We start from the raw sequence: 25602 nt of genomic DNA, 5'->3' as shown, positions 1-25602 counted from the left end.
CCTACGGATCTAGTAATGTTGCTGGGTTGATGTCGCGGACGATGAACTGGAGCCTGTTGAAATATGTTTTAATCCCGTACGTGTAGGGCATGGAGTTGTTGCGATTGATTTCCCTGCGTATAGTTGTGGTAGATACGGCTCAACTTTCAAGTTATATCTGAACAGACCGCATCTCCATGTAATCTGGAGCATTCGTTAAGTCTGTTTTAAACCCTGAGCTAATGAGCTTGTATAGTGTGACACAAATGAATCATCAACCTTAAATCTCTAAAATCGATACCCTGTACTCATCGATCTTGGTCAAACTAAACCCTGGATCTGTTTGATGCACCGGGAAAAAGATAATCTAGGATGGGATCAATCGATACTCTAACTCACTACATTGGCCCCACCAGTCATATCCATGCTATATCCCAATCCTCCCTGGGGCGATAATACTACACGCACAGAGGAAAACAATGGACTTTTACGGACCCTCCATGCGTGTCCTCCACTAATTACCCTCCCCCCCTTGATTTTCATTGGTGGGGCCCGCCTCATTAAACCAAATCTCAGCCAATCACTGCTAACCACTCCGTCAAACCCCCGTAAAACAGCCCGTGACTGTGCTAGACGCCAACCTGCTGATCCCAACCAGGATCAGTCAGCTCCCCAACCGTGTGATTTGACGCCAACACAACCGTACCAAAGCACGCCACCACCACCTAGCACACCCAACGCCACACGCAGACAAGGAGGCAGGCAACGGCCCAGCCTTGATGGAACCGAGTAGCCACGTCAAAAAGTTGCCGCAACCGTCACCGAGAGGGGCTCCGCCATGCCCGGGGCCACCCCCACGACACAAGCATAAAGGTCCCCGCCGCTGAGGGAGTCCTGGATTAGGGGGTGTTCGGGTAGCCGGACTCCTGGACTATGAAAATACAAGATTGAAGACTTCGTCCCGTGTCCAGATGGGACTTTCCTTGGCGTGGAAGGCAAGCTTGGCGATGCGGATATTCAATATCTCATACCATTGTAACCGACTCTGTGTAACCCTAACCCTATCCGGTGTCTATATAAACCGGAGGGTTGTAGTCCGTAGGCAATCAACTCCATACACAACAATCATACCATAGGCTAGCTTCTAGCGTTTAGCCTCCTTAATCTCATGGTAGATCTATTCTTGTACTACCCATATCATCAATATTAATCAAGCAGGACGTAGGGTTTTACCTCCATCAAGAGGGCCCAAACCTGGATAAAACATCGTGTTCCCTGCCTCCTGTTACCATCCGGCCTAGAGGCATAGTTCGGGACCCCCTACCCGAGATCCGCCGGTTTTGACACCGACATTGGTGCTTTCATTGAGAGTTCCTCTATGTCGTCGCCGTCAGGCCCAATGGCTCCTACGATCATAAATAGCAATGCAGTCCAGGGTGAGACCTTCCTCCCCAGACAGATCTTCGTCTTCGGCGGCTTCGCACTGCGGGCCAATTCACTTGGCCATCAGGAGTAGATCGAAAGCTATGCCCCTGGCCGTCAGGTCAGATTTGGAAGTTTAAACTACACGGCTGACATCCGCGGGGACTTGATCTTCGACGGATTCGAGCCACTGCCGAGCGTGCCGCACTGTCACGACGAGCATGATCTAACTCTGCCGCCGAACAGTGCCCTGGAGGCCGCACCCGCACCAGCCCCGAACCTTAGTTCGGAGCCAACTGCGTCGATCGAGGATGGGCGGTTGGACGCCACCTCGGGGGCTGCGACCCCAACGGCGATTGAGCCGAACACCAGCCCCGCACTCTGCATGACCCGTGACTCCGAGGATCCGGACTCCTCCCCGGACTCCGAACCCCCCGCGCCCCTGCCAATCGAATCCGATTGGGCGCCGATAATGGAGTTCACCGCCGCAGACATCTTTCAGCATTCGCCGTTTGGCGACATCCTGAATTCTCTTAAGTCTCTCTCTTTATCAGGAGAGCCCTGGCCGGACTACGGTCAGCGAGGGTGGGATACGGACGATGAGGAAATTCAAAGCCCACCCACCACCCACTTTGTAGCCACTGTCGACGATCTAACCGACATGCTTGACTTCAGCTCCGAAGACATCGACGGCATGGACGACGATGTACGAGACGAGCAGGAACCAGCACCTGTAGGGCGCTGGAAGGCCACCTCGTCATATGACATATATATGGTGGATACTCCAAAAGATGGAGATGGCGATGTAACAGTGGGGGATGACGCCCCAAGAAACAGCCAAAGCGCCGGCGTCAGTGGCGCCGCTCTAAATCCCGCCAAAGAAAAAACGGTGATTCCGGCACGGGAGATAATACTACCCCGGATAGCGCCGAAGAACACCCACCTCAGCAAGATTCGGCACAGGAAGATGGAGAAGTCAGCCCTCATGAGAGAGCGGCAGACCGAGAGGTCGAGGATGATAACTATATGCCTCCCTCCGAAGACGAGGCAAGCCTCGAGGATGACGAATTCGTCATACCATCAGACCCCGCCGAACAAGAGCGTTTTAAACGCAGGCTTTTAGCCACGGCAAGCAGCCTCAAGAAAAAGCAGCAACAGCTTAGAGCTGCCCAAGATTTGCTAGCTGACAGATGGACTGAAGTCCTTGCGGCCGAAGAGTATGAACTCGAACGCCCCTCCAAGAGTTACCCGAAGTGCAGGCCGCTACCCCAATCAGAGGAGGAAGCACTTACATCACCAGCGCATGACATGGCAGACCGGCCACCTCGCGGCCGCGACAGAGAGGCCTCTCGGCCCTCCACCCAAGCCATGCCCCGACGCCGCTCAACTAAGGCACGGGAAAATGCGCCCGACCTGCGAGACATACTGGAGGATAAGGCAAGACAAACAAGATCGATCTACGGAGCGCGCAGGCGCCCTACGGCATGTGACAATGATCTTCACTCCGGATACAACAAATCCGGCCGGGCCGAACACAACAGACATAGCTCTTCCGAGCTGCGTCGTGATATAGCCCAGTACAGAGGCGCCGCACACCCGCTATGCTTCACGAATGAAGTAATGGATTATAAAATCCCAGAGGGTTTCAAACCCGTAAACATCGAATCATACGATGGCACAACAGATCCGGCGGTATGGATCGAGGATTATCTCCTTCACATCCACATGGCACGCGGCGATGATCTACACGCCATCAAATACCTCCCGCTCAAACTTAAAGGACCGGCCCGACATTGGCTTAACAGCTTGCCAGCAGACTCAATCGGTTCTTGGGAGGACCTGGAAGCCGCATTCCTGGACAACTTCCAGGGCACTTACGTGCGACCACCGGATGCCGACGACTTAAGCCACATAATTCAGCAGCCATAGGAATCGGCCAGACAATTCTGGACACGGTTCCTAACAAAGAAAAACCAGATAGTCGACTGTCCGGACGCAGAGGCCCTAGCAGTCTTCAAGCATAACATCCGCGACGAGTGGCTTGCCCGGCACCTGGGACAGGAAAAGCCGAAATTCATGGTAGCCCTCACGACACTCATGACCCGCTTTTGCGCGGGAGAAGACAGCTGGCTAGCTCGCAGTAACAACTTATCAAAGAACCCTGGTAATTCGGATACCAAGGATAAAAGTGGCAGGACACGTCGGAATAAGCAAAAACGCCGCGTTAGCAGCGACAGCAATGAAGACACGGCAGTCAATGCCGGATTCAAAGGCTATAAATCCGGTCAGCGGAAAAAGCCATTCAAAAAGAATACTCAGGGCCCGTCCAGTTTGGACCGAATACTCGATCGCTTGTGCCAGATACATGGCATCCCCGAAAGGCCAGCCAATCACACTAACAGGGATTGTTGGGTGTTCAATCAGGCAGGCAAGTTAAGGACCGAAAACAGAAATAAGGGGCTGCACAGCGACGACGAGGAGCCCAAGCCGCCGAACAACAATGAACAGAAGGGCTTTCCCCTACAAGTGCAGACGGTGAACATGATATACGCAACCCACATTCCCAAGCGGGAGCGGAAGCGTGCGCTACGGGACATATACGCGATGGAGCCAGTCGCCCCAAAGTTCAACCCATGGTTCTCCTGCCCGATCACTTTTGATCGAAGGGACCATCCCACTAGCATCCGTCATGGCGGCTTCTCCGCATTGGTTCTCGACCCAATCATCGACGGATTTCATCTCACAAGAGTCCTCATGGACGGCAGCAGTAGCCTGAACCTGCTTTATTAGGATACAGTGCGGAAAATGGGCATAGATCCCTCAAGGATTAAGCCCACAAGAACGACCTTTAAAGGCGTTATACCAGGTGTAGAAGCCAACTGTACAGCCTCAGTAACACTTGACGTGGTCTTCGGATCCCCGGACAATTTCCGAAGCGAAGAGTTAATCTTCGATATAGTCCCGTTTCGCAGTGGCTATCACGCCCTGCTCGGACGAACCGCATTCGCAAAATTCAATGCGGTGCCGCACTACGTATATCTCAAGCTCAAGATGCCAGGCCCTCGAGGAGTAATAACGGTCAACGGAAACACCGAACGCTCCCTCCGTACGGAGGAGCATACGGCGGCTCTCGCAGCGGAGGTACAAAGTAGCCTTCTCAGGCAATTCTCCAGTCCGGCCATTAAAAAGCCAGACACTGCCAAGCGCGCCCAGAGTAACACACAGCAGGACCGCCTGGCACACTCTGAGCAAGCGTAGCAATGCGGCCCAACCCCAGCTTTCGCGACATAGCAAAACCAGTACCTCGCGTACATAACTACGCTCTTGAAATACCATGGGCACAGGGGAAGGGGCACAATAACGGCACCCCCAAAATACGGCTTAAAACGTACTAGGGGCTACCGGATTCTTTTTTTAATTTTTTCTTACTTTCAGGACTCCATACTTCGGACGACCTGTTCGGCAATTTGACTGCCACACAAACGATGCAAGATCCAGGGAGGAAGATAAGCCATGCCGCATTATGGTATACCTGTTTTAAATACAATTCCGCGGCCTGCCCCTGATCAGGACATACTGAATAGTCCAATATCTTTTGCTTACCGCACTATTTGTATCATTCGGCTTTGATAAATAGCCTCTCTATAAACAATGCTTAGCTTCTTGTCTATTTTTGCATTATCTTCTTTTCACATTTATGTTTATTAAGTGACATGATTGCACCCGTACACCATGGTGCGGCAAACACGCCAGGGGCTTCAGTACCCCTCATAATGGTGTGAGAAGTCCGTACACTTTCACAAGTGCGGCACCCCGAACTTATAGCACTATATGCATCGGCTCCGAATCATGATTTGGGTCAATAGTTGGGTTTGCCCGGCTCCTATGTTTCGGTGCCTTACGTTCCGCTCTATCGGCTAAGGTAGCACTAGGAGAACCACTGCGATTGTGCCCCGATTCAGCTGGGTTAAGCACCTCAGTGGAGAAAGCTAAAACTGACTGTCATGATGTGGCGAGAGACCGGTCGCCGTTCGAGAGGTTTTTCGAGTCCCTAAAGGCTTATGCCGCTTCGAGCGAGGAGCTGGCTTTGTCCGGCCAAGGCGTGGATAGTGCCCCGAACTCGGTCTTCCGAACTAGGGGCTTCGCCGAAATTTAAAATTATAGAGTTCTATGGCTAAGTGAGAGTGTTCAAGCATTATAGTCCGATTGCCTGGTTCGTTGTGCTGACCGCCTCCCTCGACGGACCCAATCATGGGAAAAAGAGCGCTCAGGTTTATCCCGAACACCCCAGCACTAGTGGCATGGGGGCAGAAGCCGACGACTGGCCATCTCTCAATTTTTTGATAAACGGCCGCACAGAAAGTAATATTTTAAATTCAAGCATTGCTTAGCGCATATGAACAAGTTTTCAGCGCACAGGATAACACGAGCGAGTTCATTCAAAAATTACATCCTTGGTACATTCATCCGCCACAAGGCGGGCACCAGCAAGAACATCCTTATAATAGTTCTCGGGCTTGCGATGCTCCTTCCCCGGCGGCGGCCCGTCCTTCACAAGCTTCTCACCGTCCAGCTTACCCCAATGCACCTTTGCACAGGCAAGGGCCCTACGGGCACCTTCGATGCAGACGAAGCGCTTGATGACCTCGAGCCTTGGACAAGCCTCCACCAGCCGCCGCACCAGTCCGAAGTAGCTCCCAGGCAGGGCCTCTCTAGGCCACAGCCGAACTATGAAGCCCTTCAGGGCCTGTTCGGCCGCCTTGTGGAGCTCGACCAGCTGCTTCAGCTGGTCGCTCAAGGGCACAGGGTGTCCGGCCTCAGCGTACTGAGACTAGCACACCTTCTCCGTCGAGCTGCCTTCCTCGGCTCGGTAGAATGCGGCGGCATCGGATACGCTGCGGGAAGATCTGCGAATGCCCCTGGAGAGCTCCGGATTCGGGTAAGTAACAAGTAGTTTACTTTTATATGTCTGCTTTGCATATAGAATGCCTTACCCGCCGCTATCTTTTTCACCGCATCCAATTCCTGGAGGGCCCTCTATGGCTTCGGCCTTGGCAGATTTGGCAGTTTTAAGGGCCGCAGCAAGCTCGGACGCTTGCGTCTTCGAGTCGAGCTCCAAACTCTCATGTTTTTTCATAAGAACCTGAAGCTCTTGCCGCACCTCGCCGACCTGCGCCTCAAATTTCTCCCGCTCGGCGCGCTCCGTGGCCGCTTTCTTCTCGGCCTCGGACAACGCCTGCTTGAGGGTCGCCACCTCAGTTGTGGCCCCTACAATAAGCAGTATACTCCTGTCATTTTTTGCAATTACGCCTCCCTATAGGCATTTTTTCTATAAGGTATCTCTTACCTTCTTTCTCCTCGAGCTGCCGTTTGGCAAGGCCGAGCTCTTGCTCGGTCCGCTCGAGGCCCTGCTTCAGGGCACCCACCTCCGCAGTCAGTGCGGCGGTGGCCAGCAGCGAAGCCTGCATACGTATATTGACTCCTTTTTAGTTAGACTCCTGCGATATTTAATAGATCCTCTATTCGGCTTTTCTTTCCGAACGCCAAACAGAGCATCAGGGGCTACTGTCTATACGGTAATATTTTTACATATTTTTACTTACCTCGAAGCCTGTTAGAAGGCTAGCACAAGCTTCAGTCAGTCCGCTTTTGGCGGATCGAACCTTCTGGATCACCGTACTCATGACGGCACGGTGCTCCTCGTCGATGGAGGCGCCCTTAAGCTCCTCCAGCAGATTGTCCGGCGCCTCCGGCTGGACAGAGGACGCCGGCTCAGTAGGCTTGCTCCTCTTGGCAGGAGTTAGCCTACCGTGGTCCGGAACCGTTGATGATTCCGGCGCAGTGTCCGGCTTAAAGCCGGACTTGGAGCCCAGGGGGGTCTTGTCCCCTTCACTCCTGGAGTCCGGGAGGTCGCCTCGCGGCTCCTCCTGGACCACCTCCTCTCGCCCCGGAGCTTGTCGTGACGCCACTTCGACGTCATCCGCAGCACAGGGGGAAGCAGTAGGCGGAACTGAATTCACGTCCGATGAATCCAGGGAGCCGCTCGACGACTCGTCGAGCCCGTCCTTGGGCGGACTGCATGATTATATCCGACATTAGGGAAAGCTGTGCAACAAAAGGAATATCACGAGTTACTCTGGTATCCGAACACTTACGATCTCGCCGGACGCTTGGCCCTGTCCGGCCACTCCTCTTCGTCCTCGTCGGCGTCGGGGACGTAGTCCGGCCGAGGGGTTTTCCTCTTCTTGGACCCCTCGGCCTCCCCTACTGGGGCGGCCTTCCTCTTCTCTTCTCCCCCCGCTGGAGGGGGAGAGGTTTCTTCTTCCTCCTCCTCGTCTTCACGGGAGGAGTGCGTCTCGGACTCATCGGACGACGAGTCCGACACCACCATATGTCGGGAACTCTTTCGAGTCCCCGTGGCCTTCTTCTTCTTGGCCTTCTTCTCCGGCACCACATAAGGTGCCGGAACCACCAGCTTCTCTAGGAGAGCAGGGGCTGGGTCTTCGGGCAAGGGAGCCGGGCAGTTAATCTGTCCGGACTTCTCCCGCCAAGCCTGTCAAAGGTAAGGGAGTTTTAGATCCCGCATAGAGTCAAACTATGAAAAAAGCTTAAACATCATGTAAAAGGTGTAGATGTCATACCTCGCTAGCGTGACGCTGCGAGCTGAATCCGCGGTCTTCGGAGGCGGATGTGGGAGCCTCGGCGCCTTTGGTTAGCCCCCTCCAGACATCTTCGTACGTCGTGTCGAAGAGCCTGCTCAGAGTTCGGTGCTGCGCCGGGTTGAACTCCCACAAATTGAAGTCCCGTTCTTGACACGGAAGGATCCGGCAGACGAGCATGACCTGGATTACGTTGACAAGCTTGAGCTGCTTGTTCACCAGGGACTGGATGCATTTTTGCAGTCCGGTCAACTCTTCTTCGTCGCCCCATGACAAGCTCGTCTCCTTCCAGGACGTGAGCCGCGTAGGGGGTCCGGATCGGAATTCAGGGGCTGCGATCCACTTCGGATCGCGTGGCTCGGTGATGTAAAACCACCCTGACTGCCACCCCTTCAAGGTCTCCACAAAGGAGCCCTCGAGCCATAGGACGTTGGCAATTTTGCCCGCCATGGCACCTCCGCACTCCGCCTGGCTGCCACGCACCACCTTGGGCTTGACGTTGAAGGTCTTGAGCCAGAGGCCGAAATGAGGGCGGACGCGGAGAAAAGCCTCTCACACGACGATAAACGCCGAGATGTTGAGGATGAAGTTCGGAGCCAGATCGTGGAAATCCAGGCCGTAGTAGAACATGAGTCCCCGGACAAATGGGTGGAGTGGAAAACCCAGTCCACGAAGGAAATGGGGGAGAAATACTACCCTCTCATGGGGCCTTGGGGTGGGGAGAAGCTGCCCCTCTTCGGGAAGCCGGTGCGCGATGTCTTTGGACAAGTATCCGGCCTTCCTTAACCTTTTGACATGGCCCTCCGTGACGGAGGAGACCATCCACTTGCCTCCCGCTCCGGACATTGTTGGAGAGGGTTGAGGTAGGAAGCGCGGACTTGGGCGCTAGAGCTCGGGTGCGCAGAAGATGGATAGGTAAAGGAGGAAGAAGGCGTAGGTAAAAAGGTGGATCCTTATCCCCTTATATGGGCGGATGCGACTATGCGTCCCCACCAGCCTAGTAAAACTCGCTTGCCTCCCAAGCGCCATGATAAGTGGCGCGGTTGGGTTACCCACGTCCGTATTAACGAGAATCCCGTAAACAAAGGGGACACGATCTCTGCTTTGACAAGACGTGCCAAGAAAACCGCCTCGCAAAACACGCTGAGGTGGAGAAGTGAAAACGATTCGAATAAGGGCTTGGCTGTAGTGTGATGACGCACTGCGGAATACGTCAGCAGATTTGATTTGTGTTAATATTATTCTCTCTATGGCAATATGTGGAAGCTTATTTTGCAGAGCCGGACACTACTCTTGGTGTTTACAATCTTCTATGAAGAACTTGGAGGAGGAACCCGCCTTGCAATGCCGAAGACAATTTGCGCGCCGGACTCGTCGTCATTGAAGTCTGATTCAGGGGCTACTGAGGGAGTACTGGATTAGGGGGTGTTCGGGTAGCCGGACTATACCTTCAGGCGGACTTCTGGACTATGAAGATACAAGATTGAAGACTTCGTCCCGTGTCCGGATGAGACTTTCCTTGACGTGGAAGGCAAGCTTGGCGATGCGGATATTCAAGATCTCCTACCATTGTAACCGACTCTGTGTAACCCTAACCCTATCCGGTGTCTATATAAACCGGAGGGTTGTAGTCCGTAGGCAATCAACTCCATACACAACAATCATACCATAGGCTAGCTTCTAGGGTTTAGCCTCCTTGATCTCGTGGTAGATCTACTCTTGTACTACCCATATCATCAATATTAATCAAGCAGGACGTAGGGTTTTACCTCCATCAAGAGGGCCCGAACATGGGTAAAACATCGTGTTCCCTGCCTCCTGTTACCATCCGGTCTAGACGCACAGTTCGGGACCCCCTACCCGAGATCCGCCGGTTTTGACACCGACAGCCGCCAACGTCAACGGCTCCGCCCTACAACTTCCTCCGACGGCGGCAAGAGGATTGGAGGTTCTTTTGGTGGCGGCGCTAGGTTACATGGTCCGCCCGAGTGGGCCACAAGGAAGCGACATGATAGCCTCATCTCTACTCCTAATGAAGCAGTTGGTAGTCTCCGCCGGTCAATTTTCGTCCCACCTTCGCTGGTTTATTTTCGTCCTGTAATTTCATAGGTTAACCAGGGACAACTCCCACCTTCCAGGATTTTTTCCGTCCCAACTCCCACCCCAACCCACGTACGCACCCAAAAAACCGGCCCTCATCCACCTCTCGACCCACACCAAATAGGGTTTCTGTCCGCCACCGCCGCTCGCATCGTCGCCTTCTCCTCAGCTCTTAAGCTCCCACCCCTCTCGCTCGCCAGTCGCCTGTGCCCCGAGCCCCCACTAGCTCGACCTTGGAGGAGGCTGCGGTCGCCGGATCCAGCCATGGCCATCACCAACGCCCTCCTCTCCATCGCCGCAGGCCCATGTTGGATTCAGCCGGCGTGCCGGCCGAGCGCGCAACCCTAACCTCAATTAGGAGCCCGAGGGAGGGGGAGCGGGACTGGAGCTCGATTCAGCCGCCGTGCCTTGGATTCAGCCGCCGTGCTATACCCGGGGGAGGGGGGAGCGGGACTGGAGCTTGATTTGGACAGGGGGCGGTTTGTGGCTCCCGTGCGCGTTGAAGATCCGGCGGCGGCCGCGTCCTGCATCAACGGCGCGACGAGGAATCATAGGACAGATGGGAGAGATGAGGAGATGGGAGGAGGAAGGAAGGAACGGGGAGGGACTCACCGACGCGGTGGCGCTCGCCGGAGGCTGGCTGGCGGCGGGGTCACACGAAAACGGCGGCACGCGTGTGGCACCCTCCCCGGCGGCGCGAGCAGGAAGGAGGAGGTGCACAGGAGGCGTAGGTGCTACGGTGAGATGGGCTTCAGATGTGCAGCCGGCCCTAGCGCTGCAACTTCTGCATCAGAGAAGGTTTGTGATGCAAATGCCTACTCCTTTACTCTTTTTTTATTAGTTTCAACTGATCGTATTGGTTGGATTAGCACATATTATCTGTGATTCCAATGCCTTCTCCTTTCCTCTGCTATAGAATTTCCTCTCTTGTCGATAAACTTTAGTTTCCAGTAAAAACCCCGTGCGTTTGCTTTTTTCCTGGGTGAAAGCACTGGAGGTTTTGTTCATGCATGAACCTTTATTTATTTTTCCTCTTATATTTTTTCTATCTTGGATGTCTCAAGTAAATACAATTTGAAGCTTCAGTGCATGATAGGAATGTAGTTATGATATACTCCCTCCAACCCAAAATAAGTTATTTTGGGTCGGATGGAGTGTATCTTAACTGAATATTGTATCTCATCAACTGAAAAATGTAGCAATCAGTCACACATCGAATATTCAATTTACATCTTTCTGGTACAAAGACATCAATTATCTTCTATTTGCATCCATGTGCGTAGACAGTCTCATGAAGATGGCCATGTTACTTTTAGGTGGAAGATAATCTGTTCAATCTTTTCAAAGGTACATTGGTGAAATGCAGCAACCAGATAAAAGAAATGCATTACTCCATCACCACACTGATGCTCCATCTCCCTCTGATGGCAAGTGCGACCCTGATGAAGCTGCTCCCCTACATCAAGGACTACCCCAACAGTGCGGCCTTGATGGCACAACTCCCATACACCAAGGACTAGCCCCATGGTGCGGCCACGACATCACTGCTCCCCTACACCGCCGACTACAACCTGAGATCTTAGAACAGGTGCAGAACTTACACAAATTCCATCTCCCTCATTTTTGATCAATTACATCTATATTCTTGCTTGCAAGGTCATGTGGATTGTTTTTATTATTATGGCCAGTCGTGAGATCGATTGTTTTGGATGCAGGTTTGCAGGTTCATTGGAACAAATGTTCAAAAGGAAGATGCACAGTAAGAATTACAGTAAGAAGTTCAACTACGAGCCCAGACATGAGGTATTTTAACCGCCAACAGAGGGTGTGTTGTGCTAAAAATTAGTAATCTTCGCTCCAAATTCTTAGGTCACTGGCCCAGGTTAGTGCCCATTGTCATTGTGCATCTCTGTTAACTATTTTAGAACTAGCACAAATCTGAGTAGGGCTGGAACAAAATGAACACCCAGGGTTCGAGTACCTCTACTATGATATAATTATCTTCCAAACAGGTGTCATTTCCTTATCAAGATGGTTCTCGTGATTTAGGAAAACTAACAACACCTCAATGGTCTTCGCACTAGATTAGCTGTAGGATCCATTTTCTGGAGCATTCTGATTTTGGTGGACTATTTAGATACTTCCATACATACACTTTACTGAAGGTTATTTTGACGGAACGTTAGCTTGGAAGCTTTTCCATACTTTTTGTAACTATCCTTCAGCAAAACTAGATGCAGTTTGTGTTGTGATGAAATTAAGATTGCTCACAATATTTTGCAGGATAAAATTAATTACAATGTAAGTTCTTTGGTGTGTGATCCATTACAATACAGGAAGTTTGTGGTTTATGCCATAAAATTTCAGTTAATATTTGGTACATGAAGTGATCTAAGTCTGCCACACTGTTTGCATTTGTAGCTTGCTTTGTTTAATAAATAGATTGATCTTATTTTCTATAAACTTTTTTATTTAACCTACTAACTTCAAATACATTATATTTGATCCTTCAAGGGGCAAAATAGTTCAGCTCTTTGTTTTACAAGTTTCAGGATTGAAGGGGGAGATGCTACAACAGTACAACTACAAGTTCCCTTGCTTCTTTGTAAGGGAACCAATCAACTAACTTAATGAGATTGATGCACGAGAGCTTCTAGATGTTCTTCTCGATCTTGAATATTCATTTTCTCCAACTATGCAAGATTTGCTTGTGTATAAGTTTGATAAGGCCAGGGGCAAGAACAAAGTGGTTGATTCATTGAGTAAGTTCATCCCTCAGTTAGTTTAACTTGGCTGCTTGTGTCCCATAAGGTTGTACAACCTTTTGCAGCATCTAATCTACTAACACATGGTTAGATTGAATTTGTGTAGTTTCTCATTGTATTCATGCTTTGTAGTCACCGTCTCAAATTTATTTAATTGCTTCAGTTAATTCCATTGGTTAATATGTACTCTTTACTTTATTTGGTTACAAATATAAACCTGCATTACTCATGCCCTTGATATATAATATCATTCGTTCAGGGTGGTTGAATCCACTATAGGGAGTTCTTTAAATTCGCATGTTGTGTTAGTGCATTGTAATTTGTTTGGTACATACGCTGCAATCAATTAGCAGCCACAAGCTTTCCTTTTTCTTTAGCACTATTTTTTCAACTGCAATTGATGCTTTCATTACAGTTAGTTTTATTTTTCCAGATGAAGTATGCGTTATGTACAGTCCTCCGGAATTCAGAAATTGATCTATAATTCTGTGAAGAGAAGGTTTTCAAACCCAAAGGAGCATTGGCAACCTTAGGGACTTGGGCGCCAACGTGTAGTCCCAGCAGAAGTTGCTCACCCGGAAGGTGGTCTTCTCCAAGGCCTCCCTAGCCTTTGAACAAGACCGCTCCATCAAGGTATCTACACACGTTTCCAATTACCAAACATATCTTTTCTCTTGGGCCACAGGACAATATCTTCGTCTTAATTATTTGAATCCATTATTAAATCTTATTCTTTGGTCGAGTTGAATCTATGAGTCTCCCATGGAGCAATGTCGTCTTTGTTAGGCTGCAATTATATGCCTGGGGGTGGTCAAACTGAAAAGTTCAGGGGAGATTCAGATTACATGTGGTAGTGCTGAACATTGTTGTGGCGTTCATCGAATGTGGTAGTGCGTATAAGGTTGTAGCCTCGGGTTAAACTAAAAATATATCTGCAATTTGCTTTTACAGTGTCTAAGAGTTAATGATGTCTAGAATTGCTGCAAATTAATTAATTATTATGGTACCATGTAGTGGTACACTGATTATCTGCCGTTAAGTAATTAATTGAACATTATTTTTGTGTTCATCGATTGTGGCATGCATAGGCTGTTATATCTTCAGTTTAAACGAAAAACCATCTAAAATTTGGATTTACATTGTCTAACTGTGAATGGTGGCTAGCTTCGGTTGAAGCTGAAATACCAAAGATCACACTAGAGTGAAAAAACACCCCCGCGTCGCCCTCCTCTGGCGACTCGAGGGGCGACTCCACCCGCGCGCCGCCGGGACTTCCCCTCTCCCCGCTCGTCTCGCGTCCCGGTGCTGCAGGATCGAGCTCGTCCCGCGCCCGACGCGGCTAGACGGAGCTCGTCTCGCGCACGGTGCAGCAGGAGTGACCTTTGGATCGAGCGGTTGCGGCGATCCGGTGTCGTTCCTTTGGGGTGCGACGTGTCTCGGGTGAGGTGGTGTCGAGGTCTTGGATGCTAGGGTGGCGGCCCTGGTGGTGGTAGCGCAGTGCTTGTGGGCAGAGCCCGTGCCTTGGTGCTGCCCAGTCACCATGGCCGTGTGGGCGGCGTGGTGTCCGGGGTGTGGCGTTCGGTGGCGATGAGTGTTGGCCGAGGTGAAAACCTGTTCTATCTTCGAACGGACCGGCGGCGGCGAAGATCATTCCCTTCTTGAAGGCGTCGTCGCGGCTCTCATTGCTTGTCTGCGGTTCCGGGGGAAACTCTGATCTTTGGATCGGGCGGTGGCGGTGATCCGGTGTCGTTCCCTTCCTGAAGGCGCCGCCTTGGAGCACATGGTTCGTCATATGTAGCTTCATCTCTGTGTGGGTAGTGCTAGGGGTGGTGTTGCTGCGCTCAGCACCTATGTATCCTGCCCTGGGTGTGCGTGTGTTGCGGTGGCGGGCGTGTGTTTGTACTAGGTGCTTGTTGATTGATGCTTTATATATAAAGCGGGCCGAAAGCCTTTTTCGGTAAGATCACACTAAAATCCTTTTTTTTAAAGCTCTCATGGCTGAGTTGAATTTCTTCTTGGTCGGTTTAGTAGACGGAAAGTTAGCCTCGTCTCCAAATTCTGAAATACGGAGTATAATTTTTGTTTACTAAAAAGATTAATTGACTTTTAACAGCTGGGGTGATGTGATCTGTTTTTCAACCATGTTAACGTATACTTTTGGAATGGAAAATGAATCTATATCTATTTGTTTAAACAGAGAGAGGACCTGTTTTTCAACCGCATTAATGTATACTTTCGAAACAAAAATGACATTATATCTATTTTTAAGCTTTTCCAAAATTGGAAGCTGGAAGATGTATACTTTTGGCTGCACGGTGATTTTTTTCTGCCTATCCGTCCATTCTACTGAACCTGATCATCTCTGATTAGTGTTGTTCCTACTTCTTTCAGGGTAAACCATTAAGTGGCAATGATACATGTGTGTCCATACGACATAGTGATTAGCAGCATGAGGTGCTGAGCACATCGCGTGTGTGTCTGTATGTGTGCGCTGATATGTGGTTCATGAAGAACAAACTGATTAAGCATGCTCCAAAGCTACGAGCGACTGAACTAGGTATCTTTTCTATTTTCATGGTGAAGCCTGGTTTTAACTGCTAAAGAATAGCAGGAGATGGAATCATTGAAATATAATCAATTCTTAAGTAAATGAACTGAGACTTGATGGTTGTGTGTTATTGGTACAATATGTATTTTGGGCCTGAATTGTGAAGCAAATCGAGAATTCCTGGTTACTTATTATTAGTATAGTATACCTTTTTTGGGCCTGAATTCTGAACCTTGCTGATTTTTTTGGTAGTGTGTTATCAGTGTAGTATGCATTTTTGGCCTGAATCCTTAACCTTATCTAGGTATTGATTTTCTGCAATCAGTGAAGCACTCATGGTCATGCGTATTTGTTAGTCTACATTACTTATAGATTTAGTTGTTTTGATATGTATCCATTCGTCGGTTAGTTAACTGAAATTTGTTGGCAGTGGTTCTTTATGTTCTTTAACTGTTATACAGAAGCAGCGGACTGAAACATTTAAAAACAATCAGCTCTTTATGAATTAACTAAAGACTTGATGGTTGCGTTATTATTATAGTATATACATTTTTGGGCTTGAATTACAAATCTGATTCAAATATCCTTGTTTTGTGTTATTATGATAGTAATGTTATCGAGCTTTGTTAATGTTTTTTTCCTTTCCTTCCTGAACTTCTGATACTCTCTGCACTGATGAAATGTTTTTGCATGTCAGTTAAGTACCAGGGCAACCACAGATGATGTTCCTTCCTTTCATTGAGTTGCCTTACTGTTATGTCGTCCAACTTTTTGTTAATATACACACTCGACAACTTACTGTTATAACGTCCAACTTTTTGTTAATATACACACTTGATTCTGGAACCCATGAACTCTTTGTCTCTCCGAGGACATGTTTCACATCTACTCCTGTTTGTAAAAAAACATTATAGTCTATTATGTGTTATATAGTCAAAAAATACATAATTGGTTATCTTCTATGTGCTTTCCTTAATGAATACACTTGGTTCACAAAAGCCTTAGCATAATTTGTTGAACAAGTTTTGCCTAATTTTATTTCTTGCATCTCCTGTGGTAAGTTTTATTTCTTGGTACTTGTAAAATTGTTCAGATTACTTAGCTTCGTTCAACTGCTGTGTTGACTAAATCTACTGTGCCTATAAACATACGTGCTTGCCCGTGACCATGTCGGCTATGTTGTTATTCTTTCTTGAATTGGTAGGTTGAAACCAAGAGGGCATTGTAAACTTTGATGACACTTTGTGGGAAACCAATTACTTCATGGCCAGAGGTGATTTTGGAATGGAGATTTCAGTTGAGAAGATATCCCTTGCACAGAAAATGATGATCTACAAGTGCAACCTTGCTGGTGAGCCTGTTGTCACAGCGATTGTAGGCAACATCCATTCCAATTGTCCATTGGTTTAACTGCAGTTTTTTATGTACAATTTATAGGCCGGACTGATTTTTTTTACTTGCCCTGATGAAGCTGTAGACTATACACATAAGTTGCTGATTTTGCATGCTATACTTGTGTAAATGTTGTTCCACCTTCCCACTTTGTAATTTCATGGCCATTTCAGATGATCTAGACATTTAATGTATGGAATTTACATTGGCACTAAATAAGGAATATTGAAAGATAGTATGCCACAATATCTGTTATGAGTTAAAAAATAATAATTTTCTCACTTTAATATTTTAGTCATGACTTGTATTTTTATTTACTAACCTCTCTTCATAATTTTTTTTGAATTATATTTAGCTTTTCAGAAAGTTGTAAAGAACAGTTCTATTTTTTGTGGGTAGTCAATCAAATTATGGTTCTTGGTTGAAGCCCTCTTGATGACATCATGGAGAGATTAAGAACATCAGAAACATCTTGCGGTGTTCCTCCTCATCGTTGTTGTCACCACCGAATAATGACGACCAGCTCATTAGACCGCTACTAGAGCATTGGAGCCTTCTTGAGAAGGCAACACACCTGAGATCGGGAGAGAGTGCGCGAGAGAGAGGGGGAGAGAGCGAGGGAGCGAGGGAAGGGGGAATTGGGAGAGAGATCTTGCACACATTGGTAGGAAAAACATGTTCTGAAATATAAATGAGATTTGATGGTAAGTCATCATTGTGTTTGTTCCCTATCTGTCAGATACCATAACCTTAATGTCGGATGTGTTGTAGAATTATTTTTTTGATAAATATATTTTAAACCATTGATATTTTCGTATGATTGTAAATTTGTCCATCCACGTATCACCTCAAGGAACATTTTTAGTTGATGGATGGAAGAAAGAAAAAAAGAAGTCGCCAATGCAGCCCGTTGCAACGCACGGGCGTTCTACTAGTTTAAAATTATTGGCCTGGCCTCTACACCAACTAGGGAGGGGCCTCCTATTGCGCGCCTTCAGCGCCGCACAACCTAACTGGCGCTCGCAGCACCTCTGGATGGGCTGGCCCACGACAGCGCAAAGCCAAAAAACACAACAAAATATATGTCCATAAACCGGAATTCGAACTCGCGCCATCGAACTTCTTTATAGCGATGCTAACCACTAGACCAACTAATTGCTAGTCGCTATTTACAGCGCGGGTTGTTTAAGAATAGAAACGTAGACGTGGCATTACACTTTAATGCTTAGATTTTTCAATTATTTGAAAACATGTTCATAGATTTCAAATGAAGTTCACAAACATGCAAAAAAAGTTCGCGTATTCACAAAAATGTTCACCAAATCGAAAAGGTTCACGAATTCAAAAGAAGTTCATTTAAAAAAATAATATATTTTGAAAAAATCGCAAACTCAAAAAGATATATGAATTTGAAAAAACTCAAAACGGGAAAAAGTTTGTGAGTTTGAAAAAAAGTTCATCAGTTTTGATAAAAAGTTCATCGAATATGAAACAAGTCCACCAAATTTAAAAAAAGTTCATCGAATTGGGAAAAAGTTTATCAATTTGAAAAAAGTTCATCCAATTTGGAAAAGGTTCATCCAAATTGGCAAAAGTTCACCAAGCTTGAATTTTTTTTAATCAAATTAGAAAAAAGATCATCAAAAAATGAAAAAAGTTCATCGATTTGAAGAAAAAAGTTCATCAACTTTTACAAAAGTTCATTGAATAGGAAAAAGGTTCATCAAATTTAAAAAAAATCATGGAAATTTGAAAAATAATTCATCAACTTTTAGAGAAAAGCTCATCAATTTGGCAGAAAATGTTCATCAAACCAGGAAAAGAAAAGGAGAAACGGAAAAAGGAAAGGAAAAGTAGAAGTAATAAAATAATGAGAATGTTGAAAAATATCAGACGAGCTTGAGCGGCCCGTTGGTTAGCGCATTGCGCCTTGATACAGGAGGTCAGTGGTTGGACCCACCCTGAAGAAAAAAAAACATACAGACTGAAACAGAAAAATGGGCCAGCCCACCTAACGCGGCTGCAGGCACCGTTTAGGGAAATTGCCCTTTGTCTCAAAAAAAAGGAAGATTGCCCTTAACCGGCGCTGAGGGTTTGTTAACTAGGCATGCACATAACATTTGATCCCCTAAAAAAACATAACCTTTCATTATTACGATTTTTTATCTTGAAGTGTAGTCCCATCACACATCAAGTATGGTGCTCAAAGATTATTTAATTTCTTTTTCTGTGAGAGCGCTGAAATTTTTTGCGCTATACAGGCGTTAACATAGCATAGCAAAAGCTAAGAATTTACAGTTTCAAAGGTCTGCCACGACATCATAAATTCATAATGTTCCTTACGTATGCTAAGCTTTCACTGTTTCAATTCCACCACACCAAAATTATCCATTCCTGCGTGTAAAGGGGCCGAAGGTAAAAAGGAAACAGAGCTGCAGTGCCATTTCCCCCATCCTTATGATTTACAGAGAAGACAGAGCTGTCCTTATAACTAACTAACCCAAACACCCAATGTACACTTCGTTACTAACCCTACCCAACCTTCCAGATGTACACTCCGATTCAACCTTGTACATTTCACGACTATAGACCTAAGAAACGTGAAACGCGGTCGGCAAGATTGGCGATGACGAACCCAGAAAATACCTGCAAGAGCAGCACAGGTAAACAGAGTAAAACAGATGGCAAATGCAAGTAAGAGTGATCTTGAGCAGGCAAAGAGGTTCAGAGAACTGAACATGGGGATACCAATAGGCAATAGCTATTTCAACTTTCGAAATAATAACAGTAGTTTTCGTCAGTATTTGTGCATCAGAAGTGGTTAGAATTATAGCTTTTCAACAAAACCTAAAATAAACAGTTCTGAGATGCAGGGCAAAAGAGTTAGATACCTGGACAGAGCCAAAAATGTAGACTGCTGAATAATGTCGGCCGTGGATGACCATGTCAGCAACCATCGCTAGTGGAATTGTGAGCGACATGCCTAACGTGGCCACCAAGGGATTAGTCCAAACCACGGAAAGAGCCCTGCGCAGAAGTTACGTTGTCAAAACACCGCAGTTATGCAATATTGTAAAAAAAAAAACATTAGCCTTCTCTTAATGCGTACCAAAAGTAGTCTGATAGCACACTCCCAATAAGGCCGTTTGCCAGCACCACTTCATCCACTTTAGCTGAGTGGGGCATTGTAAACTTTGGCTCAATGCCAAGTGCAGTTAATGGCCACACTGAAAAGATACAAACACTTCAGCATATTGGTATATTTAGACCAGGAAGAACAAACTATAAATACATGCAAAGTACATGTGGACCTCGACACAAAACTATTCCTGACGATTCGACCAAAATACCAAATAAAATACTTGCATGCACAACATACAGAACATTTTGGGTCATGAATGAGTGAATACAGCCAGTCCCTGTAGCTTCCGATGAGACTCACATCCAATGCCATAAGGCTTGTATGTCAGCAGTTTATGTTTAGTACATGCTATTTATATCAATGAATATTTGAATACTGAGCACTATTAGAACAATAAAATGTGCAAAAATGAAAAATCTTACCAAGCCACCAGAGAAGACAAAGACTGAAAAGTCCGAGAAAACCAAACAGTTTTTGGACATCAACCTTTTCTGATCCTTCTCCTCCAGCAAACTTTTTGAGAAGCACTGGAATGATGTGAAACAATCAGGATCAGGCAACAACCAACCAGTGAATAGACTACAAACTGAACAGAAGAGTGCAATAACCAACCTGTGAATAGACCATATGACATAGCTGACATAAGACCAAACATGTCTCCTAGAAGAGTCCTCTGTGTGGCCCTGTGGTTGTAAAGCTCAAGAATTAGACAATTGGCAAAGTGATGAGTTCATCCCCAAAAACAGCCTCATTAATTACCCCATGAAACAGGAATGTCAAATGCTTTTAGTTTCTCCTTTTTAAGAAAAATAATTTGATTGCGGCTAACCATCTTTACTAAAAAGAAAGCAAGTGCACAGCTGAGAAGCTAATTATGGACAATATACAGCCCACTTGGTAGTTGGTACCAATGCACAGGTGAGAAGCTAAATTAGGTATGGACAGTATACAGCCACTTGGCAGTTGGTACCAATGCACAGCTGAGAAGCTTAATTGCCAGGGTAAACCCACTCACCCTGAATTGCTTACTTCTGATTCATCTGTTGCCCAAGTCTGGCCCATAGTTGTCATTGCCACACCAGCCATGCTAACAAAAACAGCAATAACTTTGGCAGCATTTATGGAATCTTGGCCCAGTAGCACACCAATGAAAAGGGTGAAGAGTCCCGAAGTTGAAGATAGTACAGTAGTGCTTGCCACACTGGTTCTTGCAAGTGCCGCATTTGACAAATACTGCATCCAAAGCATAAGAGAAGATGAGTAACTGTATCGATCAAAATACTGTCTGTATGACTGAAACCAAACTATTTCATGAATCATAAGTAACAGGCAAGATAACTGGAAAATTTACCTCTGTGACAAACCATATGGGACAAAGATACAACCCATAAATTGCAATCTCCTTGGTGGAAAGCTGTTGCTCCTTCAAAACCCCACCCTCACATTCACCAATTCCACAGATGAGTGGTTTCGTCTCTTCTAGTACAGGAATGTCCACATCAGTAATTTTTATCACCACGGTTTTCTGTGGTTCCATTTCCAGCATCTTCTGAAATTCACCATTCTTCAGAGGAGCGCTACCGCCAAATGAAGATTTGCTCGCGATTTTTGAGGCCTTGCTGCTTCCAGAATTCCTTCTCAGCAATCTGTATATAAAATCCTTCAGAAATGCCAACGGGATGTAGATCACCATAAGGGAGGCCCCCAAGTAAGTAATTGCGAATGGTTGCTTGTAGTTAGCGAAAATCCCCTGCACACAGAGGTTCAGTTCAGATGCTCAAGTTAAAATTTGCTTCATTGATAACAACAAATTTATCAAAAGGAACAAAACAAACATTCATGTAAGGGTGAAACGCATATGCTCTCCTGATGAACTAGTAGAGTGTGTCCATGTAGTGCTCTTCAGTAAAATGTAAGTACTGATTGCCAAAACTGAAGTAAGGTTCCTTGCAATGATGCATTAGGTGAGTAAGAATATCACAACCACCTACAATCATCCGGATATTGGTGATGTGAAGTGTCAGCAACCAACTCAAGCAAACTAGCATTTGCAAGGCAAAGACTGAAATGCTGACAGATGTACACATCCATGGAGCATTCACAGCAATTTTTCCATTTGTACAGACATCTACCCACACACGCAACGACTTTGTACAGCAAATTTCTCCAGGACACCCGGTGGCAAAAGCTACCAAATCGAGGTCGGAAAATACTAGAAGAAAAACATATCGATGCGCAGGCTCGGTCGTATTCTACACGCTGCCATAACATCCCACCACCGTGAACAATTGTCTATTGCAGTAAAGATTTCTCAATGACACTAAACAATTCAGATGAAGAATAAATGCGATACAAAAGGCCTGCGGAAACTATCAAACAAGAGCAGCCAAGATCCAGAGGCCTCGAATAAACAACAATAATGATAAAGTACACAAAAGGAGCAGCAAGCATGTGAGGAAGAGGAGGAGGAAAAAGCTGGGCTTGGCAGGAGCATACCTGCGTGACCTCGGCGGAGGTGACCCATATGAGCACGACGGCGACGATGAGGACGAGCCCAGCCCGGTACTTGAGGTTGGGACCCATGCCGCCGCGGCTCGATCGGCCTCTCCTGCTGCGGTCTGCGGGGTGGAGGAGGCGAGCAATTTAACCGCGCGGCGCGTGGGGAGAGCGGGGGAGTGGAGTTCACCTGCCCGGCCACATGCTTGCGGTGGACTGGGTGGGTGAGCTCCGCGTTGGCGCCCCCGGCCTCATCGCCCGCCCCGCTTCGCTCCCCACGGAAAGAGAGTCGGCTTCCACGAGGCGGAGGAGGAGAACGGTTTTGGGGGCGGGGCGGGGGTGGTGGCGAGTTGGGGTAAAGCCGGGGTGACCTACCACCGGAAGTTTCTACTCGATCCGAGGCAGACGAGGAGTCAAGCGACGGGAAGCTCACGCGCGGGTGCGGCGGTGCACGGCACGGCGAAGTTGGCGAGTTTTTTTGGAGGGGATCGGGCCGGGGTGGTGGCGCGCGCGCTGGGGTGGGCTGGGTATTTCAGGCGTTGCCGCGGGGGAGTCGGGGTGGCGGGCGGTGTCGGTCGGGACTCTGGTTGCCGGATACGGACGGGGCGGGCGTTGCTGTCCGGGCGGACGCGGACGGGGCCGGTCTCGGCTCGGGCGATGCTCCTGGCGCGGTGGGATCGGGATCGGGTAGCGGCGTGCGTCGTGAGGTTCGATTGGGACCCGGCGCGCGCGTGCGGTTTGAGGAGAGGGGAGCGGAGTAGTGTTCCGTGCCGGCCCGGCTCCGATCGAGAGGGGTGGAAGCTGTGTCACGCGTTGGGAATTGAGGCGGGGAAGAGTGTGAATGTGTGATGATGAGGCTGCTTGTAATGGGTAGTATCATACCTTAGCATCATGCACATGATACTAAGCTATGATACTACCTCCGTAATGCACAGTATTATATATTAGTATCATAGTTAATCTTATTTATTGTCATGCATGACACAAAGTAGTATAACATTTAATATGATACAGTATCATGATATGATACTCAACACTTTTTCTTTATTTAATTCTATGCCACCTCAGTAAAATAGTCTAGTTGACATGCATGATACTAGCTATGATACTATTATTACGACCAGCCTGAGTGGCGTGCATGTTGAAAAGCAAAAAAAATTGTGGCGTGCGTGCTACCGGATGTCCTGGTCACGGTGCTGGAAAAGGTACGGTGGGTTTAGGCCGTTGGCAGTACGTTAGCGCTGCCGAATCAGGTTCGTTGGTCAACTAGCATTTGATCGATGGCTCGGTTCGGTTGGTTACGTGAGCAGCAATATCTTAACAGTGTCAATGCGGTTCGCTAACGTTTCACTCAATGCAAGCTGGTGGAGCGAGTCAAGAAACACTTGAAACCTGGAAGTGGATACGCAGGCCAAGTGTTTTATAAGGTCGGCCTTGTGTAGGCATGACAGCGTCAGGTTTACTGACTTGCGTGCGTGGGGTTTAGTGGAGCGAGTCAAGGAACTTGTCCTCCGTGCGAAGAACAATCCTTGCCAGCCTCTGCTCCGACGCCTCCCCTGCTTTCATATAGCTATATACTGAAAATCTGACCGCGTGGGCGAACATCGCCTACGAATCTACGATTGGGTGGACCAGGGCGAACCGATTATGCCGCCACGAGCGAGGACAACATGAGATTGCCAGTGTCGCATATTGTGATTTTTGTGGTGCCAGTGACCTTCCTTCCTTGTCAATGTTTGTCGTATGTGCGATGACGACCTTCGTTGTCTAGAGTCTTGTTGGCGATCAGCTCGTGGTGCGGCTGGACTACCTGCTTATATGTGCACGCACGGACGAATCCAGGGGGTAATGGGGGGGCTAGAACCCCCCCCCCCCCCCCCCCCCGCGCCCACCACCACCACCAAATGATCTGATTTTTCCCACTAACAGCCCGACCTATGACTAATTTAGCCCTCCTAACCACGTAAAAACCAGCTAAACTCCAAGCCCATCTATACCTAGGCTCAAAAGCTCACATAAACGAAGTCAGGCCGTGTTCTTTTCTTTGCCTCGCCGAGCTGCCACAGACATCTAGGGCGGTTTTGATCTAGCCCTATGAATCTATTGCCTTCGTTTCATAATACAAGTCATTTTAGCAAGATAAAATAGCTCGCTAAAACGACCTATATTTTGGAACAGAGGAAGTAGCTTTCAATCTAAGACCAAAAATTCTGGAGAGGTTGAGGCGATGCTTGCGTGGACGCGCTGCCGGCCGTCACACACCCAACATGAGCAGCAACTAGCAACGCAAAATGGTTAGATTGCTTCTGGTCTTTCGTATTGGGCTTATCTTTCAAAATTAGAACTACAGAACTAGAACTGCAGAAACTTCATACCTAAAATTTTGATTAGGGATTAGTGATAACTCGTGAAACAAGGTTTTGCATTGTTTATCCTCTTATGTAGTCGAAAGATTTGGTTCATTAACATTTGAACTGCTATTAGCGGACAGGAGAGGATATCAACTAGATAGAGGGTGGCGGGCGGGGGGGGGGGGGGGGGGGCTTCTATGGGAATTTCTTGAGAATTTTTGAAATATTTTTAAAAGACGAGACATTGAACCATCGGGCAGAATATGATTTTTAGGGTTTTGCTCAATAGGCCTTCCATGTGGTGGAACTCACGTGGGAGGTTCAAAATGACGATATGGAGCCTATAAAAAGATTGGGGATTATTGGAAGATAAATGTTTTAACCAATTAAATGCTATTTCTGGACTTTTTAACAAGAGAAATATTTAAATAACTTCCAAACAATACTTTTGAAGGGAATCTTGGTATTACATATAATATACCACGCAAGTGATTTTTAATGAATTATAGTGTAAGCAAAATGAATAGTTTTAGTTCAGATATCATTTTTGGGGGTTTTAGAAAAAAAGATTGATCTGAATTTTCTTTAATATACTTTTGGTCTCCACCCACATGAGATTGCTAGTGTCGCATATTGTGATTTTAGAAAAAAATATTTAATATACTTTTAGAAAAAGCAAGTGACCTTTTCTCATAGTTCCGCCCTTGACGATGAGTACGTTTTGCGAACCGATTATGCCGCCACGAGC

At 47.4% G+C, this 25602-nt stretch overlaps 2 protein-coding genes across 6 annotated transcripts; one reads left to right on the top strand and one right to left on the bottom strand.

Moving 5' to 3' along the window:
• Positions 1–10258: 10258 nt before the first annotated feature.
• Positions 10259–17100, top strand: LOC125543976 (uncharacterized). 5 transcript variants are annotated; one of them, XR_015617585.1, is made up of 7 exons: positions 10259–10958; positions 11508–11748; positions 11876–12922; positions 13359–13558; positions 15317–15482; positions 16678–16824; positions 16911–17100. XR_015617585.1 is itself a non-coding variant. In XM_087545162.1 (4 exons), the coding sequence occupies exons 1-3, from the start codon at positions 10720–10722 to the stop codon at positions 11921–11923; spliced, it is 528 nt and encodes a 175-aa protein (XP_087401288.1). In that variant the 5' UTR covers positions 10259–10719; the 3' UTR covers positions 11924–11963; positions 12713–13346. The 5 variants fall into 5 exon arrangements, 2 of the variants coding, with proteins under 2 accessions (XP_087401288.1, XP_087401287.1); XR_015617583.1 differs by having other exon boundaries at positions 16678–17100; XR_015617584.1 differs by lacking the exon at positions 15317–15482 and having other exon boundaries at positions 16678–17100.
• A 2056-nt stretch (positions 17101–19156) lies between these two features.
• Positions 19157–23009, bottom strand: LOC125540095 (EamA-like transporter family). The gene is made up of 8 exons (XM_048703682.2): positions 22504–23009; positions 21359–21757; positions 21023–21240; positions 20620–20690; positions 20430–20534; positions 19975–20092; positions 19757–19892; positions 19157–19511 (listed from the first exon to the last, which is right to left on the bottom strand). The coding sequence occupies exons 1-8, from the start codon at positions 22588–22590 to the stop codon at positions 19449–19451; spliced, it is 1197 nt and encodes a 398-aa protein (XP_048559639.1). The 5' UTR covers positions 22591–23009; the 3' UTR covers positions 19157–19448.
• Positions 23010–25602: the final 2593 nt, after the last annotated feature.

Source organism: Triticum urartu, chromosome 2A (genome assembly GCF_056163025.1).
Source record: "Triticum urartu cultivar PI428250 chromosome 2A, HENAU_Tu73, whole genome shotgun sequence".
NCBI lineage: Eukaryota > Viridiplantae > Streptophyta > Magnoliopsida > Poales > Poaceae > Triticum > Triticum urartu.
This window is presented reverse-complemented; position numbering and strand designations above follow the sequence as displayed.

Excerpts from the sequence above, each read along its gene's own strand:
- LOC125543976 (XM_087545161.1), top strand. The coding sequence starts at position 10,720 with ATGGGAGAGATGAGGAGATGGGAGGAGGAAGGAAGGAACGGGGAGGGA. Across the intron at positions 10,959-11,507 it reads CAACTTCTGCATCAGAGAAG|GTACATTGGTGAAATGCAGC; the intron begins GTTTGTGATGCA and ends ATCTTTTCAAAG. Across the intron at positions 11,749-11,875 it reads AACCTGAGATCTTAGAACAG|GTTTGCAGGTTCATTGGAAC; the intron begins GTGCAGAACTTA and ends TTTTGGATGCAG.
- LOC125540095 (XM_048703682.2), bottom strand. The coding sequence starts at position 22,590 with ATGGGTCCCAACCTCAAGTACCGGGCTGGGCTCGTCCTCATCGTCGCC. Across the intron at positions 21,758-22,503 it reads CCTCCGCCGAGGTCACGCAG|GGGATTTTCGCTAACTACAA; the intron begins GTATGCTCCTGC and ends CTCTGTGTGCAG. Across the intron at positions 19,512-19,756 it reads ACATTTTTGGCTCTGTCCAG|GTATTTTCTGGGTTCGTCAT; the intron begins GTATCTAACTCT and ends CTGCTCTTGCAG.